The sequence below is a fragment of the Rhipicephalus sanguineus genome, chromosome 9 (assembly GCF_013339695.2).
Source record: "Rhipicephalus sanguineus isolate Rsan-2018 chromosome 9, BIME_Rsan_1.4, whole genome shotgun sequence".
Classification (NCBI taxonomy): domain Eukaryota; kingdom Metazoa; phylum Arthropoda; class Arachnida; order Ixodida; family Ixodidae; genus Rhipicephalus; species Rhipicephalus sanguineus.
Window position 1 is genome coordinate 28,245,959 of NC_051184.2, and position 18,239 is coordinate 28,264,197.

The 18,239-nt window shown below is 46.5% G+C and overlaps 1 protein-coding gene across 1 annotated transcript in view; it reads right to left on the reverse strand.

Moving 5' to 3' along the window:
• LOC119405407 (uncharacterized) overlaps positions 1 to 14,816 on the reverse strand; it is a 34,141-nt gene extending 19,325 nt beyond the window's left edge. Inside the window, 9 exon segments of the mRNA XM_037672247.2 lie at positions 1,922 to 2,090; positions 6,280 to 6,476; positions 7,066 to 7,249; positions 8,223 to 8,362; positions 9,082 to 9,249; positions 9,472 to 9,609; positions 10,021 to 10,155; positions 13,344 to 13,486; positions 14,774 to 14,816. Coding sequence (XP_037528175.2) covers positions 1,922 to 2,090; positions 6,280 to 6,476; positions 7,066 to 7,249; positions 8,223 to 8,362; positions 9,082 to 9,249; positions 9,472 to 9,609; positions 10,021 to 10,155; positions 13,344 to 13,486; positions 14,774 to 14,816 — 1,317 coding nt within the window.
• Between the last annotated feature and the right edge of the window lie 3,423 nt (positions 14,817 to 18,239).

The window sequence follows — 18,239 nt, forward strand, 5'->3', positions numbered from 1 at the left end:
CAATATACAAGTGAACATATCCCGCAAAACGTCTTCAACTAGCACAATGGGCAAGGTGGCTTCACGCGGAGACTCTCAAGCACGCGACCCCACGTCACGCACTTTGCACTGGGCCCTTGGGCATTGGGGTACTGGGTACTGAAGTGGGAACAGTGCGGTACTGAGCGGCTCTTCATTGTTGACAGTAAGCAAGCAGGTGCTCCAAACCAGAAGCTGGCAAAAAGGGATATACAGAGGTTTGTTTTATTGTAAAAAAAAAAGCTGTACTGTTTGTCACGAACTTCAGTTGCCATGAAGGTATCCACGTACATTTGCCCTTTTACTATGTAATTGCACAAAGGCCACAGTCGTCGATCAGTACACCTCCGCGGAAGTACTTCAAACTGGGCTAAGCGAATTCAAGTGGCATGGTTCGGATGGCTTCAGGATTTCAGTTATACAAAACACGAACAGATGAACGTGAAACAGAGGAAGAAATTGGGTCAAACCTATATCGCAACTCTATTTCCAGCGAAATAGTGAGGCATTCGAACACGAAGGACGGGTCTCAGGCCGGTCAAGTTTCATTGCGCGCTGAGGCCACTTGTGATGCTTGCAGCAGTGGCAAGAACGACGAAACATTGGGCTATGCGATTTTGATAGGCGTGAACATTTAGCGAAATGCTGTGCATGTAAATTGGTTGATTACGCTAACTACTGTTGCTTTATTGCGAATTCTGACCGTTTTCTTTTCTTTTCGTAGTGTTTGACCGATGCTTCGTAACGAATCCTGCCATAACCTCGAGGGCTCGCCGTCAAGAGGTCTGCTGTGGGATGTACAGGATAAAACAGACCAACGTGAGTTTTTTTTTTTTACAAACTAGCATTTAGCGCCTCGTGCCGTTGTGTATGCTTTTGCGTGTCCCAATTCTCCATGCGCTGGTCACTACGAAGGTTTGAATGAAAGTCAGGCTACATAGAAAGTACAGTCGAGTTGCGTTATGTTTTGTGTTTGTTAATAGGGCCTCGTCTCGCAAACGCGCGATTTCACTCGTCGCGCTCGTCGCATTGCTCAAATTTTACCGCAGTGACGATATAAAACTAGTGTAAAATAAGCAAGGTGGGCTACGGAACCTGTTTCCAGCCTTTTGTAGACTCCAGGTGGACCTAAGTACAGGATCTCTCGTGGCCTATTCGCTTTCAGTTCTTTTCAATACCACCGTTAGCTCCGAGTCGAAGGAAGGCGTCTTCGTTCACCGATAGCACAAATGCTCCTAAGTGCTCTATACGCAATCTCTTGGAACGGAGCGTCTTCACTTACTACTCTGAGGCTTTACAAGAAAATACTATGTAACACGGGACCCAGTAGACGGTTCAGTCTCTTTCACGGTCGAATTGAGTTTTAAGGCAGACTACAAGTACGCTTCATCTTTACGACCCCTTTCGTCCATGGCGATCAATGGCAAAACGCGTTGTACGACTTAGGAGAACGTAGCATTGGGCGAGTTGGTAATCCATGGTGAAGGGCATTTGTGCAAAAACTAGGGGCATGAAAGAAAGAAAACCACGAGACAAGCGCAGACGCGTTGTACGTAGACTGTGTCGTCACGAGGTCATTCTAGTGTGGCTCAGTTTTAAGGCCTTAATTTTCTACCGGAGTTGAGCTTACCTATAATGGAGGCGAAAATGCTCGAGGCCTGTGTACTTAGATTTACGTGCGTGTTAAAGAACACTGCAGGTGGTCGAAATTTCCGGAGCCCTCCACTACGGCGTCTTTCATAATGATGTCGTGGTTTTGGGACGTTAAACCGCAACAATTATTATTAATGAGCTTACCTAAACGCTTTACAGAAATTTGGGCGTGACATTTGACGCAATCTGCCATACATGGAATCCACGAGCAAGAACTCAGGGACGTCAAGCTAACAAAACGTGCGCTCACGCTGATTTCGTGAATCATTGCTGGGCCGGCTTCCTTCAGGTTTACTTGTATCTTGCTGTAGAAATAGTGGGCGTCCAAGCTGCTCAGTTCTCCGTTTCTGATCAGACCCAGGCCGTAGGCGACGTGCGGATTTGACCCGGCAGCTCCAAGGAGGTCCAGGAATACGTGGCTGCGAAGTACATTGAAGGAGTACTAAGATGTTTAGTATGAAGTGCGTAGTATATTTATTATGCTCGGTTACAATCTCAGAAAAAAAATGTAAGCTCTGCCCACATAAATGCGTCGTGCCTGATCTTCATCCGTGAAAGACAGCCGTGCTGGCTGGTTTCCGCTCGAACCGTAAGTACTTTTGTTCGGCTAGTGTAAATATTACGCATATTAAGAGTTAAAGATTTCTCGTTACTACCTATAACATTGCGTTTGGTTGAGCAGCGATGTCGAACCCTGACAAAATTTATCAGGACGTTCAAGTTCCCGACCTAAAGGCAGCCACAAAACCGTGCCTCTATGGGAAAGTCAAATATCTGAATCACTCGAGAAGTGTCTGACGTCATGAAAATGAGTAAGCGCTACTGGATGAAGCATTTATTCAATTTATCTGTGGGAGGAACAGCGATGACTAAGGGCGGAATGAATGAAAAATCACAGCATATCCACGGAGTGAATGATGATGAGTGGGCGAAGCTGCGGAGGTTCATCGGTAAACCGTGAATCTTCCGTGAATTCTGCCCAGTACATCATCACCGACGTGAGATCGGGCGCGTTTATACTAAAGGTTCGATGAGTTATGACGACTTGCAGCTCACTTTAATTTTACATGTACGCTGTGAATTTTCATTGTTTAGAAAACCATTGCTTTAGAAAACATCTGGCGTCTTTCGTTAAGCAGCTGGCGTCTTTTCGTTTTGCTTTAGAAACATCTGGCGTTCTTTCGTTTTGCTTTTACAAAACATCTGGCGTCTTTCGTTGGTTTATTTCATCAATCAACGGCGTTTTGAACAAAATTTTTATTGTTTAATCACGCACAGGAGAAATCTCACCAGGCACTACCTTGGAGGTAAACAATGGCTGCTAATGGGAATGAGAGACAGAAGAAGTCGGCTTTTAGCTAACACTTACACTTCTACTTCTACTAACGTTTCCTACTGGAACATGCCAATGGCTGCTAATGGGGAATGAGAGACAGAAGAACTCGGCTTTTAGTTAACGCGCACGCTGCGAATTTTTTATTGTTCAACAACGCACAGGAAAAATCTCCCACCGGCACCACCTTGGAGGTCAAAGCGTAAGAATGGTTACGCACTACGACTACGACTACGAGGGACGAACGGGTGCCGCCTTAAGGAGCTTCGCCCCTAATAAACTTTAATTGATGTCAGCCCGGCAGTTTCTTTCGGCCGGGGCGGGGAGAGAAGGGATGAGCTGCCATTTTTTCTCAAATTGTAACCGAGTATAGTGCGTAGTAAAAAGTGTCCTTATGACAAAGCACACTAGTAAAGGAACAGAACTAAATGGCATGATAGTAGCAGACGCATTGTACCCCATGAAAGTCGTTTAAGTGATACTCCCTCACGTGATTTGTTCAAATCATTCAGTGGAGTGCGTGAAAAGAATAGGCGTCGGAAATAAACAAGCAGAAAGCTATGCTTCACAAAATGAGATTAACAAAGCATGGAGCAAAACACCGTGCAGCTTTAGGGATGCGAAGCTTAGTATAGACAGTTTAGCGATAACAGCAGCAAGCGTGCGGCTTCGAGGAGATTCCGATCACGTGATTTGTCACTCGGCTCCACGAGTACGAAAAGCGTTTCCGAGTTGTTTCGGGTACGGAAAGTCGCTGCACGTTCTCGCGTAAAAGGGAGACGTACGAGTATATCGACTCAAGACTAATACCTATAATTCTGTGCATGACTTACTTCAGTGCTTATTTCCAAAGTTGTCGCTAGGCACCGCGAAAATAATGAAAGTCTGCGGACTTGTCTACTGCCGCATTCTTGGAACTTGAGGTTGCGTTTTCAGGCCGCTAGGTTTAGTGATATACGTCAGTGGGGAAGCCGGAAGCTGTGCAGAAATTGTTTGTGAACGGTGAAGCGCATTTATCCTAAAGAGAGCAATAGCGGAACTTCGAGTCACCGTAATTTGCGGGAGAGCAGAAGCTTGAGCAGAAACTTCACGTAGGACGTCATTCGTAGAGCAGCTCGTCGACTCTGTTTCTGGTAGCAGTGACGGTTTCACAGTAGTCAGGACCACGAAGCGGCCCGGCGTAGGTTACCGTCCTTTCCAGTGGCACGACTAACCACACTGACACTGGTAAATATAGCGATGCTTCGTGCAACGCCAGAGGCATTACGTTTCCCTTTCATTTATATTTCACGGTGGTGGTATGACGTCACACGCGACGTTTCTGCTCATTTGACGGCACCGGCAGTTCCGCTACTGCGCCTTTTAACTTATGGAAACGCGCAACGGCTATTGGGTGTACAATAACGGGAACACTCAAACCATGAGACCTCGCAGTTACGGTATCGTAAGAGAATTCCTTGCTTGGTGAGTTGGTTCATAATGGTAAACTGCAGAGCGCAAATTAGGTACGGGACACGGACGAACACACGCAGCACATGACAAGCGCTATAGCAGTAGGGTCCACTGCAGAAGACCTATTATCTTAAAGGAGCCATGACACGGTCACCCAGCAATTTGCGAGTTTCAGCGAAAAAATAGAGGTAGAGGGTCTGTTGTACCTATACTTATATGAAAAATGCACTGTACAAGTATATTTCAGTACAAAATGAGCCCGCCAGCGGCGACAGTTTTTACCATGGCGTGAAGGAAAGAAGTGTTAATTTCAAGGGCTCGTTTGCTTTGTTATACACAATATTAATGAGAACTAACAGACAATAATGCCAAGGAAAGTATAGGGGATGTTTTTAGTACCGTATTTACTCGAATCTAGGCCGGCCCTGATTCTAAGCCGACCCCCGAAATTCGCAAGGCCAGGAAAGAAAAAAAACCTATTCATTGTACACGAATCTAAGCCGACCCCCCCCACTTTCGCACATCGTTTTTTCGAAAAAAACATCGGCTTAGATTCGAGTAAATACGGTAATAAATGTAAGGTAATTGTGAAGAAAGAAAAGTGGACGAAAAGATAGCTTGCCGCGGGCAGGGACCGATCCTGCGATCTTCGAATAACGCGTCCGATGCTCTACCAACTGAGCTACCGCGGCGGCCATCCCCCCGTCCACTTTATAGGGTATATGTGTGCATTTAAACGTGGGAGCGTCAGTCAGCGCCGCCAGTAACCATGACGGCGAGTGTGGAACACTCTTTTTCTGCCTGTTGGCGTCACGTAGCACGTGAACTTATTACGAGCTGGCAGCTGACCAATAATCCCTCGCATACTACCTGAAAGCATCAAGTCTGCCAGAACGAGACCCTCGCTATGAATGAAGGAAAGAAGTGTTAATTTCAAGGGCTCGTTTGCTTTGTTATACACAATATTAATGAGAACTAACAGACAATAATGCCAAGGAAAGTATAGGGGATGTTTTTAGTAATAAATGTAAGGTAATTGTGAAGAAAGAAAAGTGGACGAAAAGATAGCTTGCCGCGGGCAGGGACCGAACCTGCGACCTTCGAATAACGCGTCCGATGCTCTACCAACTGAGCTACCGCGGCGGCCATCCCCCCGTCCACTTTATAGGGTATATGTGTGCATTTAAACGTGGGAGCGTCAGTCAGCGCCGCCATGGCGCTGACTGACCATGGCGTGTGTGACGTCATGTCGTACATGGAGCCATGCTACCAAAGTTTCAGCCTCTGCAAACTGTTCACTTTTTATAATGCCAAGCTGAAGAAAGCTAAAGTGGCATGATTGCTCGCGCAGCTGACCGAAGAACAAAATCGTTCGCCGTAATGCAGACCCTCGCACCGCAAGCAGTTTGTTAATCCAGGGCTCGCAAGTGTGCCAGTGTTGCCGGACTTTCAGGCCGCTTGCGTACTTGCGTAAAAATATTTAATTGCAAATTGAGTGCTCGACCGAATATGCCGAAATTTCGCCAGTTTGTATGTGAACGTACAAGAATTAACTCATATAACACGGATTATGATCGAAAGTTGGGTGTCATGGCCCCTTTAAAAGAATTCGTTGCTGGCTGTGTTGGTTCATAATGGTCATTTATTAAGTGGTTCATAATGGTTTATAATGGTAGCACTTCTCCTGTACTGTGTTAGTTCTTATGTGTCTTGTACATAACTGGTGCTCTGCAGTTTAGCATCGCTATTACTGCTTTCTCGTCTCACGCTTGCACCAACCGACACCGTAAAACATGCGACGCGTCATTAGGAGTTAAAATTACCGCATGCTGTCCTTGATATCCTCGGGCGCAGTGAGAACGTGGTTCCGGTAGATGTCATCGATTTCCTGGTAGTCGAAGGTCGAGAACGAGTGAAACGTGATGTGGAAGAGCTGGCCGGCACTCATCTCATTGTCGATGTTTGGGATGTCCTCGTCGGTGTACTCGAGTCGCGCTAGGCTTCGAAGGCCTACAAGAAACTGCAGACAATGCGAGACAGCTTTAATTAAGATATTGACGGGCACGCGAGTTTTGTTCATAAAGGACGTTGAGACGTTCAAGTATTTGGAAGCGACTAAAGATGCTTAGCTAAAAGGCATCTCCATGGACAGGGCAATAATTAAGCGGCTTAACTAAATGTGATTCGTGCTTCCTTTTAAAAGCGGAGCTATTCAAGCTGGCCGTAAAAAAAAAAAAAAAACTTTGGTGTCCGCAGAAAACGTCAGGTGGGCATGCGCCACAGGAATTGGGCAAGCCCGACTACCGAGTATCGCATTAAACGAAAACTCTGCAATACTTCACAAAATTTAATCGAAAAGTTAGGCGCACCCCCTAGCACTGCCACATGCTAGCATCCTGGTTAGCTCATTGTTAGAGTGACTGACCTTTCAAAAGGCGTTGGTCCCGGATTCGATCCCCGGACCGGGACGAATGTTTCTTCAACTAAGCTTTCCTTTCTGAGAAATCCGTGTGGATTTTCTTGTGGCTCCGTACTACAAAGGGATAGTTGTCAGTTAACTCTTCCACCAGCTTGTGGGATTCCGCAGAGTTCATTTGCAGTGGTCTTACGTGTTCCTTGATGGAGTGGAGACCGAAATACGTGATGAATCCGTTGACGTGCTTCAGGTCTTGCGGATCCTTGAGGTCGGTGGACACTGCAAACTCTTGCGCCAATGAGTGCTCCTTGACCATTCCCGCAGGCAGCACGTGTTCCTCCGTGATCTCTCTTTCTGTCTCTAGGTCCAGGGTTCGACTATGGGAATGAAAAATTTGTCAGCTTTCATATGAATTCAGCTTGGCTATGATTAGTGCCTACCTTCTTGGATCTTTACTGTTGACTCTTATTTTATACTAGTAAGAATGACCTCATCAAGCAGCCAATGAAGGGAACCTTGTTCGTTTCTACTACATTGCACAGTTTGCGAGAAACTATACCCAGGAAATATCACTTAGGGTACCTTTCCTTTTTTGCGTGAACATTAAGTGGGACAAATTGAAAAAAAAAAATGTGCATATTACCAGCACTTTTGGCAAATTTTGGCCACTGTTCAACATCAAGGTAATTGAAAGTAACTACAGGTAATTAAGAGTAATGATAGCACATATTTCTCTTGCATACTGCTAAAGATTCGCTGAATTTTCACATATTTGTTCGGCATATTTTCTTTCCAGTATTTTAAGAGAATAAGGTAAACTTGCATAAAGTAAGACAGCTGTGTATGTTTTGTTCGGTGGACCTTGTAGCTTCAACTGTGCCGTCGTCGTCGGCAGAAGAGATAACGTAGAATTCCTGTATCATTAGATATGGTCATGCCTGTAGAAGTACGATGCACTACCAGGAAAAGCATTATTTTTTTATGAGCCTGAGTCCTTACCTTTATGTAAGTGTCACAGGATAAGTAATGAGCGCCTGAAGTTTTAGTTTCTTATTAAGCTTTATTGTTGTTTCGACTCGTTATATACTTACTTTCTTAAGTAGGTCGCCATTGCGAGTGGTCTGTTGCGGCGTTTTTAATTTCTACGCTTTCGTTTATCGGGGTCAGCAGGGTATGGTCGTGCAGGCTGTTAGCCGAAGTACTTTTGCCTGCATGTAGTTTTTGATGTTTTAAAAGAAAGTTGTGGTTTAGGTCATTGAACATAGTTGTGTTACTGTCAACCTCGGTTCAAAGGCCTGATTTACTCAGACAATAAATGTGATCAGATAGAATATAAGCGACGCCGCTCACTTGAACATGACGTGGAATTCTTTGCCTTCGTTGTTACCCTTGATCAGTTGCGTCGACTCCGACCAGGCGCGCTCGATGACGTAGTGCCGGGCGGTTCCCTTGAGGCGGTAATAAACTTCAAACGTGTCCGAAAGTTGATGCTGCGGAAACCGAATCAAAGAAATTGTAAATTGTTAGGTACATCGAGCGTGTGATACCGTTGTGTTACCTACTGTCGACAGTGCTATAGAGCATTTGAGGTATTGAATATCACGTCAACCGTGGTTTGCTTAAGTTCTGTTACGATATCAAAAGCACGTCTTGTTCCTTAAGTAATGTGAGTAACTGTACGATGTCGCCAGCTGTGCTAGGCGTTTGCGACGCATGGATTATTAATCGCGTAGAGCGTGTGAGCATACCTCCTGCAAGATAACTGACATTGGGTAACATACATACATACATACATACATACATACATACATACATACATACATACATACATACATACATACATACATACATACATACATACATACATACATACATACATACATACATACATACATACATACATACATACATACATACATACATACATACATACATACATACATACATTCAAAGTTTGCTCGAACACGAATGTGTTGTATCGGAAACGCATTAACGGGTGCTGTGTTCTTTGTCGCACGCTACTGCGGCACGCATGCTTGCTTCAGCGTTTGTACTTGACGCAAGTGCATCGTAAAAGCGGATGTATGCTAGACATACATCCGCTTGACATACGTCCGCTCTTGATCGGCATGTGACAGTAATAGAAGTAGGTGCGCGCTGAAATCGACCCAAAGATTTGCCCGTCCAGTTCAGAATCCCCGTTACTCACCGTCCTCTGAGATTCGCATTTGACGCAGATGGAGCCTTTCTGCCTTCCGTACGTGGCGTAAATTTCGCGGTCGCATTTCTCGAGGTTCTTCGCCTTGGTCACCTCGATGTGGCCGTTGTCTTCAGTGTGCACGATGTACAGGCTGTCGCAAGGACCATGCACACCGTCCTGTACAAAGCAAGATGACACGGTTCGAAGCCTTTGTATCGCATTGAACGTTTGAAACGTATACCGTGCACGGAGGCACAGGAATGATGCCGTAAGAAAAGACTCAGGCGCATTAGACAGTCGAAGTTCATCAGTTTTACAAGATTTTGGGTCGCGGCCGGCTTCTCGCTGACCCAGTTGTTGAGCTGACACATCTTACCTTTGTGCTCTTGGCCCACTCACCTCTTTGACATTGTACTTCCGTGCTTGCGGGTTCTGTTGGCGCCCCTTGAACAGGTCCAATTGAAATAAAGACAGGACGCCTTTCTTCATGTTCCTCGCCCAGGTGGGCTCGTTTTTGTCGATTTCGATCTCCTCGACCTGCGATGCAGTGGCAATAACACGCCGTTTATGTTGAGAAACATGGGTTTCCTAAAAAAAAACAAAAAAAAACAAAAAACAAACAAAACATATAGCACACTTCACATTGCACTGGTGTCCTATGCTCTTAAGTTTGTACGAACCTGAACGGCCACTATGAAGGAGCGGTATTCATGATTTCGATAAACAGCTGCTTTCTTTCTTCTTCTTTTCTTTAGTACTTGTAGAAATGTATTAGCCGGGGTGACATAAACGTAAACCTCTCCACAGCAAGCCAGTGAGAACAGAACAGAACAGCTTTAAAGTAGCCGCTCAATTACGGTTATTTGCACTTATTGGCAATGTTTGGGTAAGGAGATGTCATTACACTCATATACCACACTGGGGGTAAAGTCTTAAAAGACGCGATACCTTTCCATCGTTGAACCTGGCGGCAAATGGGCGCTGGAGTGCGCTGACCGCGTCTTCGTTGCGGACATAGTCGAACTCGTGGTGAGCGACGTCGATGTTGTCAGAATTGAAGGCTTCCGCTTCGAAGTCGACAATCTAGAAGTAGTAAGGGAGAGTCATGAGAAAATTAAAATAAGCACAGCCTCCGACTTTTGTACGAAGTTGCATGACGCCGGTATCGCCGCCTTTCCTTTACCCTCTTTAACACCCTCCTCAGGAGTTTCCTCACTTTCTGTTCTGAGTCACATCATTATGAGAATTTGATGGTGCATTTAAAGTACATCTGCTAGCCCTGGATTGCATTGACTAGCCGTAGCTCTTGCAAAACACAGCAGTGAAATTTGCGACAAATAGAGCGAGAGGGTACGAGGGGAATTAAAGATATGACAATAGACGGTTTGATACTCTGCCATGGGAGAGGTTAAAAGGGAGCATTAAAGATAAAGGAAACGAAGGATATAGCCTAAAGCCACCTATGAGTGTACGGCACATAGACAAAATAAAAATAAAACAAGCATAATCTGTAGCGGTTCGACGACCTTATCAAACGCAGCGACAGCGCCGGGCAGTCGGGACTGGTTATTTTCGACTCCCAACAGCGTGCAGAACGTACGTACAAGGTAGATTGCCACGAATCGCGCTAAGAATATTAGGCGACGCACTCCAAAAAGAACATGCGATCTTATGGTGTCCAGGTCACGAGGGCATCACAGGCAACGAAAGGGCGGACTCCCTAGCTCGAGAACTTACAAACCGAGCTGGGAGCCACGGCCCTTGCCGAGATAGTCCGCTCAAGACCCAAGACATCTTCGAACACCAACGTCGCACGAGAGAATGTCTCGCCCTGCCGCATCGGCAGCTGGGAGTAGCAGAAGCTCGCGCATACAGAAAAATACAAACGCGCACCTATCCCTACTGGGAAAGGGCCCACCACATGAATCCCACATTGCATGCAGGCGCATGTCCATGGCGGGGTGCACGGTCGTTACTGCCACATGTGACATGGAGATGCGCAGAAAGATCACAGGAGGCAGACTCGCATATGTTACAATTTTAGGGAGCCGTGGGAGATCATCCTCGCTCAGCCATGGCTGTAGGTCCAAAGAGGCATCTTGGACCAGGCGGGGCGTGTAGCCAGGATCACTGTAGTCCTGGAATAGGGACCCCCTAACGCGCTCTTTCCCATTATACCCTTTCCCTTAGTCCCATTTCTCTACCTTGAATAATTAATACAGTTTTTCCACCGAACTTATTGTCCGAAAGAAGCACTCGATTTTCTGTCAATCGGTGAGACCACGTAGGTCCAAAAAAAACTTGAAAACAGGGGTATCAGCGAATACGCAAGTACACGTACACAAGAGGAAGGCTTTAAGCAACGACGAACGCTGAAACGCCAGCGTTCATCCGTGTCTAACTGTCACCCCCATTTTCAAGTTCACCATGCACCAACTGGCCCTATGTACTTGTAGGGCTTACTGGCAACAGAATGGTTGTATAGCTTGCGGAGCGTTAATCTAATTTAGGAATACTATAACTATGCACCAGTTACATTCAGCACGTCCATAACGCTTTGTGTAGGAGTGATGCGCTGGATATTCAAGATTACGTGAGTAACGACCATTAATGACCCCACACATGACTTAGCGGTCAGCGACCGGTAGCTTATCAGAAAGCTCATCAGTGCGTACTAGGGTAGAGGCAATACGATGCGACTCGCTAAGAATCTCTGCATACGCGATTCTGAGCAGCTATTCTGCGCCGATGTAGCTTCGCCTGCTTTTTGTCTCAAATGGGCTAGCAACTTGGATTGTGCGCAAAGAATGTTTCCGCGCGCACTTTTGCAAGCACGCCGCAGTACGGTTGGCGTAGAGTTTCTCACTACTGCCTAGACGAAAAACGTGCTGCGGCGCTTTTGCATGTATGGGAATAATGGGATTTGTCGGATTCGGATTGGCATCGATCACCAAGAGGCCGGACACCTCCGAGCGCGACCTACAGGAACTGTTGACCTGATCAGATGTCCCCACTCCAGTGCGCCTGTTCTAGTTCATTACTTCCGCCGCTAGGGACGGCACGCATGGTGCTAGTCAGCACCTGTTCGCTGTCGTCAGCTTCAGCACTCATGGCGCTGTTTCGCCTAGTGCATAGCGTTCATACAAAGTAACTATTATGCATAATTACAAAATATTTCGAAAATAAAGATATGAGGAATTATTTAGAAATTCTATGCACTTGACTGGACCGTCGGAGACAGTGACTGACGTCTGTCGGAGACGGTTTATTGGTTAAACCGCTAAGGTGGCGCTGGCGTAAGTCTGCACCTCACACGATCCTCACCACTTCGTCCTCAGTTTCCATCATGTATGCTTAAGGCCACAGCATCATATGCGGCGTCCCACACAGCGCAAGCCTACGGCGTTACACGTTGGTCAACCACTATACAATACATACTTAACCGCACGGCGTATTTTACTTAAGCCTCTGGCCAAATTTGCTAAAACAGTCACATATATGCCGGCAGTTCGTCACAGAATACGGGCGTGAGTCTCACTCCAATGCCGTCGAAACGGCCGCAGAGTAGCAGACGAACAGCTTATAGAAGCGACACCAACGGCGAGCAATTGAACGAGAGCTGGCGCACGCGCTGCCAAAGAAGCCCGGCTTGTCTGTACAGGCATGTTGGTACAGGTCAAGAGTTCCAGTAGGTCGTGCCTCGGAGACTCGTTTGGCTAGAAGGGTTCCTTACGCCACAACTTAATTTTGTCCAAGCGCATCACGTAATCGGCTATTACTTTCTTAGCACACACAAAAACAACTTTTATTGAACTTTGAGAACGTCTGCTTCGATGTACGATTTCATGAAACGTAAAAAAAGGCAGACGACAAGGTCAGCGTTCACTCTGCGACAGTTTGTCGTCTGTTTCTTCCTTTTGCCGTTCGCTTATGCCCTACAGGTGAGCCAACCTTTATTTTTCACGAACTGTTTTACGGGTGAAGGAGGTCTTATGAAAGCTTTGTTTTAATGAAGCATTATTTGTGCAGCCGTATCCACGCTTTAGGCCAGGTCGCGCACAACGCCAGCGAACACAAGCCCTCTCACACAGTATATTCTGGGCATCATACATATACTGTCGTTCCCTCGTTAGCTCCCGTTAAGAAACTCCCATAGACGGTGGCACCATATTTAGCTCTAGGTATTATTGTGAGAAACTGAGCAGTTGTTTGGTGCACACGGTGCTATGCGCGTGCAGTAACAGACGTGCGTTGAACCTTGGGATGCTTACCGAGAATATGGTGTGGTCTTTCTTCGGTTGTACAAGGATCTTGCTTCTGAACGCAACGCCTGCGGACTGCGACGGCTGCTCGGGATTCGCGATGTGCAGAGTTCCTTTTTGCCTGTACACGTACTCTTTGCCCACATCGAAACCTGGAAAGTACACGATAGCTCGTTTCATTGTTAGGGCGAAAGCCTTTGTTACCGCAGCAAATGCTAAAAGTGACCGACGGCGTCAGCGGCGTCAACAGTGAAGCAAAAAATCATCACGTGATGACGTCACTTATGACGTCCCCATGACGTCACATGCCGCACACAATTCGTGACGTTATCATGACGCCACTATGACGTCACGTCATGACGTCATCACGTGCGATCGTCGCTTGGTCAAAGGTGTGCCGATCACGGAGGCACTGCGAAACCACGTGAGGTGCAGAAAGCTTCCAGTGCCTCCGATCCCGGAGGCCTTGCAAAACTACGTAGGATGTAGAAAGTTTTGGTGGGGAGGGGGGATCAATACAATCGACTGAAAAGAAAGACTTTCACTTTCGAGTTGTCTTAGGCAAATGCATATGGGACCGGGTGACTTTTTCTTCCATCATGCGTCAAACACACCTCGCTAGGACAGAATTGTTGTAAGCTTTTGCCATGTTCACTGAACTCTACCATGACCTTGCTCAAGCGCTAATAACTTCCTTTGAAGAGAAAAGGAAAATTACGTTTGTCCGCTTGTATAACTTGTAGCCTTTCTGTTTCTATTACTCTTCTCCACTTTGCAGGCTTCCGCATAGCCGATTCGCCAATGGAAGTCGTAGCAACTTCTATTGAAAGGGGCAGCATGCAGTTTTTCTCCGCACATTTTCTTTTTTTCTTTTTGGATGCTAAGGTCAGTTGCACACATATGTAACTTGACATTCGCCAATGCACACGGTCATGAGCAACACGCTCGAGTGACACTGCATTACCTATGTTGCTTTCTTGCAAGTGTTACTAAGGCTTTTCGCGTTTAAGCTTTATTTAATGGGCCCGGTATAAGACGAAATGTAGGTCTAACTGTGTAAGGCAGGAGCGCCTTCAGGAAAAATCGAGATAAACTATTGTCTCTTCTCTGTATAGCCAAATTTACGAAGTCACCGTTATTATTACACGCACACGTCCCCTCAACCCCCCCCCCCCCCCTTCACACACACACATACACAAGCGCGCTTTTGAATGTCTCGACTCCTGTGTGTTTGAACTTAGTTTACGCGCCTATTTCGTACCAGCAGAGGGCTAAAACTCAACCCTTGCAAAGTCAGCTAGCACTTTCTGCCTTCTTTATTTCTTTTTTTTTTCGTTGAACGCTTCCGAAGTCAGAATATGTTCTGCAGAGAAAGCTGTTCTCAGTGGGTCGCCAGGAAAAAACGAAAAACGTTCCAAGGCACCGCGGCCTTTTCCTACCTGAGATAGCCACAGTGAAGGTCAATATCCACAGAATCTTCATCATGATGATGATGACTCAACGGCTGGTTTCCATCCCTGCTGCGTACCGCCTCCGGATGCGGGCTTGAGGGGGTCACTCATATGTAGTGGTGGTCGGCCTATCTCGACAGATTGCCATTGGAGGTAAAAGAGGAGGGCAGCCGCTGCTTGGAGCGATGACCGCAGCCTGTGCTCCCGAGAGAGTAGATAGGCCTCGCCTGACATGGACACGTGTCGGAGCGTTGCGGACGGTGAGCTTTATGTCGGCACCAGAGGGATCGTGCTCACGGGGGTCATGCCCTGTCTGCTCTCGGTTCCGGTTTCTACGGTTGCTAGTCGACGGTCCTCTTGCGCGTCGCACCGCAGAACCTCTTGATATCACTGAACTGTACGCCCCGAAGAATCGCTTACAGATAAAAGCGCGAGGCGGGTTCGTCGTCACTGCTGTCTGCATTCGCGCTTTGTGACGTTGAAGACAGCCGGCTGTCAAGCACGGCTGACCACTGCGAATCGGTCTCGTTGTCACTACGCTTACTAGAGTGTTTTAGCGGAGCCGGTTTACCGGAAATACCGTACCGTCGTGGTTGGCACGTAGTTTTCGTTAAACGCTTTAGCCCCTCCAGTTGGCCATTGAGTACGGTAACCAGATGAGATAGTCAAACTTGCTAATATAGGTCTGGCAGACTAAAAAACGTTGTGCGCCGACCACGACAGTACGATGTCCGTACGTTAAACGGGCCCCGATTAAACACCCTATTGTCTGTTGCTAGGAACACGCGTGTTCCCACTGCGCGGCGACGCGCGAGGTTTACAACTCGTTAGTACAAACTACAGACCATAGATATGGGTAATAAAGAGCATGGTGGAACTAGCTGTCACCCTCATTCAAAGGAGATGGTCCTAACAAAAATACATCAACCAATACCATCCATGGCTAAGTATACATGGTTAAGCCACTCGGAAAGTGTGGTGCAGATGAGGGGTTAATGCTGTTGATACGGCTGCCAGTAAGCTATATGTACAAGCCGTCGTGATAAAAAGGGAGGAACAAGGGAGCGACAAAAGACTGCCTCACGCGTATTTCTAGCTGTTCACCAATATGTTATTTTTTGGCTGTGTCGAAACCTTGTCCTGGAGCACAGTGGGAAAGAGTGTCAAAGATACACGACAAGATTTGATTCGTGCAGAAAGCCTAGGAGTGAACGGCGATTGGTCCGTGGATGCAGCGATCACAATCGATTGGGTCGCCCAGGCCTGAGGCCCAGCTTTTTCACGGACGTGGCTGTTCGGGCGTGTTGTTAAGGCACGACTAATGGTGTTTTAGTGGACAAATAGACGAGTGTGTAGAAGAACATTCAGACACACGGGCAAACGGAGGTGGCGTAGACGGCTTAACCTTATATACGTGGGCAAATCCATGCACAGCAAGCGTGTCACTGGGACATTCCGCAAAATGGTGGTAACGATGTATACCATAGGGTTGGCGTAGGGTAAGCGCTGTCCTCTCCACTTTCGTTGTGCGCGTGCTCGGAGCGCTTCAAACTAATCTTTAAACATATACCGTAGGGGCCGCGGTACACTGTTGCGACCAGGGAGTGCCACGGACGGGGAGAGCGCAACCCCGACACGAAGCCTATGCGTAACGTAACCTAGCTCCTCTCGGCGGGTTAAGCCACTAGGAGGAGGAGAAGGAGAGGAATGAAAGGGAGGGAGGTCAAGCAGACACGCATCGGGTTCGCTACCCTACACTATGTAGGGGGATGGATTAAGGGATGAATGGAAAGAGAGGAAAGAAGGTGCTACCAGGCTACAGGTTCGCCAGGCCGTTACAAGCCTGCAAGCGATCGCTCGTCTCGTTCGATTTTCGAAACAGTCACAGAACGCAGTACATATGAAGTGTATGACGTTCCCTTTAGCCTAGTGCGCTTCTGAGTAGGGCAGAGTAACCTTCAGCATCGAAGATGCACGTGGCTAGGTTCTGGCGGATCGCGTCCGCTGACAGAAGATGCGTAGAACAACAATTTTCGGCGGACCGATTAGCTAAACTAATTCAGTGATTTCGCGTCCAAAAATTGGACGGGGCGCAAGAGTAAACATAAATGTGCGTGATTTCGCCGACGTGGCAGAATGACGTGAACAATTTTACCTCAAAAACAAGACCACTTGAATAAGAAACGAACGTCGTGCCATTTTTGTACTGTCGAAACAATTTCGTTCCTCATGTACTACAGGACTTCATTTTGAGACTGCCGTTGGCCAACGTTGACGAGAGAATCTGCGTCATGCTCCAGAGAAACACAAGGATCCTTGAGTGTATACGTGTCTTTATTCGCTCAGTATAGTCAATAACGATAGTATATAAACTCACTATAGCAATATTCACTATACCAGACCCATCATAGTCAGCTTCGCCGGCTTCCATATTTAAGGTAGTTTAAGAGCTCTGAATTTCTTTTTTTGTTGTTGTTGTTTAAGTATTATGGATGCGCCACCATGAGACGTTTTCACACGAATCGAGTTGATGTCGATGTCTCAAGGCGCTCCGCTTTATGTGCGGTTGCGTGGTACTCTAAAATTAAGTTAGGTTCTAAGCTATATTAGCCGTTCATAAGTTGTGGATGATGTGTCGGCGCAATCTGTCTCAGAAGCTATCTCGCCTTTAAAACTTTGTGTCAGCACCTGTTTAAAAAGAGGGCCCCTGCCTGCCGAGAAAAGGCCGAAATTGTATAGTTTTGCTATTTCGTTGTCAATTCCTTGGGCAACCATAATTATTGGGCAGGTGGGTTGACAAGAGCGTTGTCAAATTTCGTTTCTTGAGAACTGCTCCTCTTAGTTTTGTCGCACCAGCATGCTAACAATGGTACGTGGACGTTGGGCTAGCTTTTGAAGCTGGGCTGTAAATTTTTTTCATTGTAGAGTACGCAATCTATGTAAATGTGGACACATATTCATGGCCACTCGATCACACTCTTTTTTGCACACATGCAGCGTCAGGTCTTTTCCCGATATCTATTCTTGTTTTCTCGTCGCAGATGTTTAAGCTAACTGCCGTTACTACATTACTTGACGCTGGTTTTGTAAGATCTAAGTGATCTTAACTCTAAGTAGAACTCGGACTTGTTTCACGGGCTTTACTACAAAACTGAAACTTCAATAGGTTAACGAAATGTCGCGGCGTCGAGAGCACTTCTTCACTGTACTCCGCACGGTTTCCAAATCTGAACAAAAATTGACAGCCGTAACAGTGACACTTTTTTTTTTTGTTTATTGCTTTTTCTTTCCACAGCTTACATAGAGATGATATGAGGACGTTGCATTCTATGAGAGGTTAAAAGTTAAGAGCTCGCTCCTAAACTTCCCGCAGCTATGGGTTGTTATCAATAAAAAAGAAGCTAAGCGGCAACTTTCTTCACGTTTTGTTTCATATTCTTTCGTTCTTTGACGG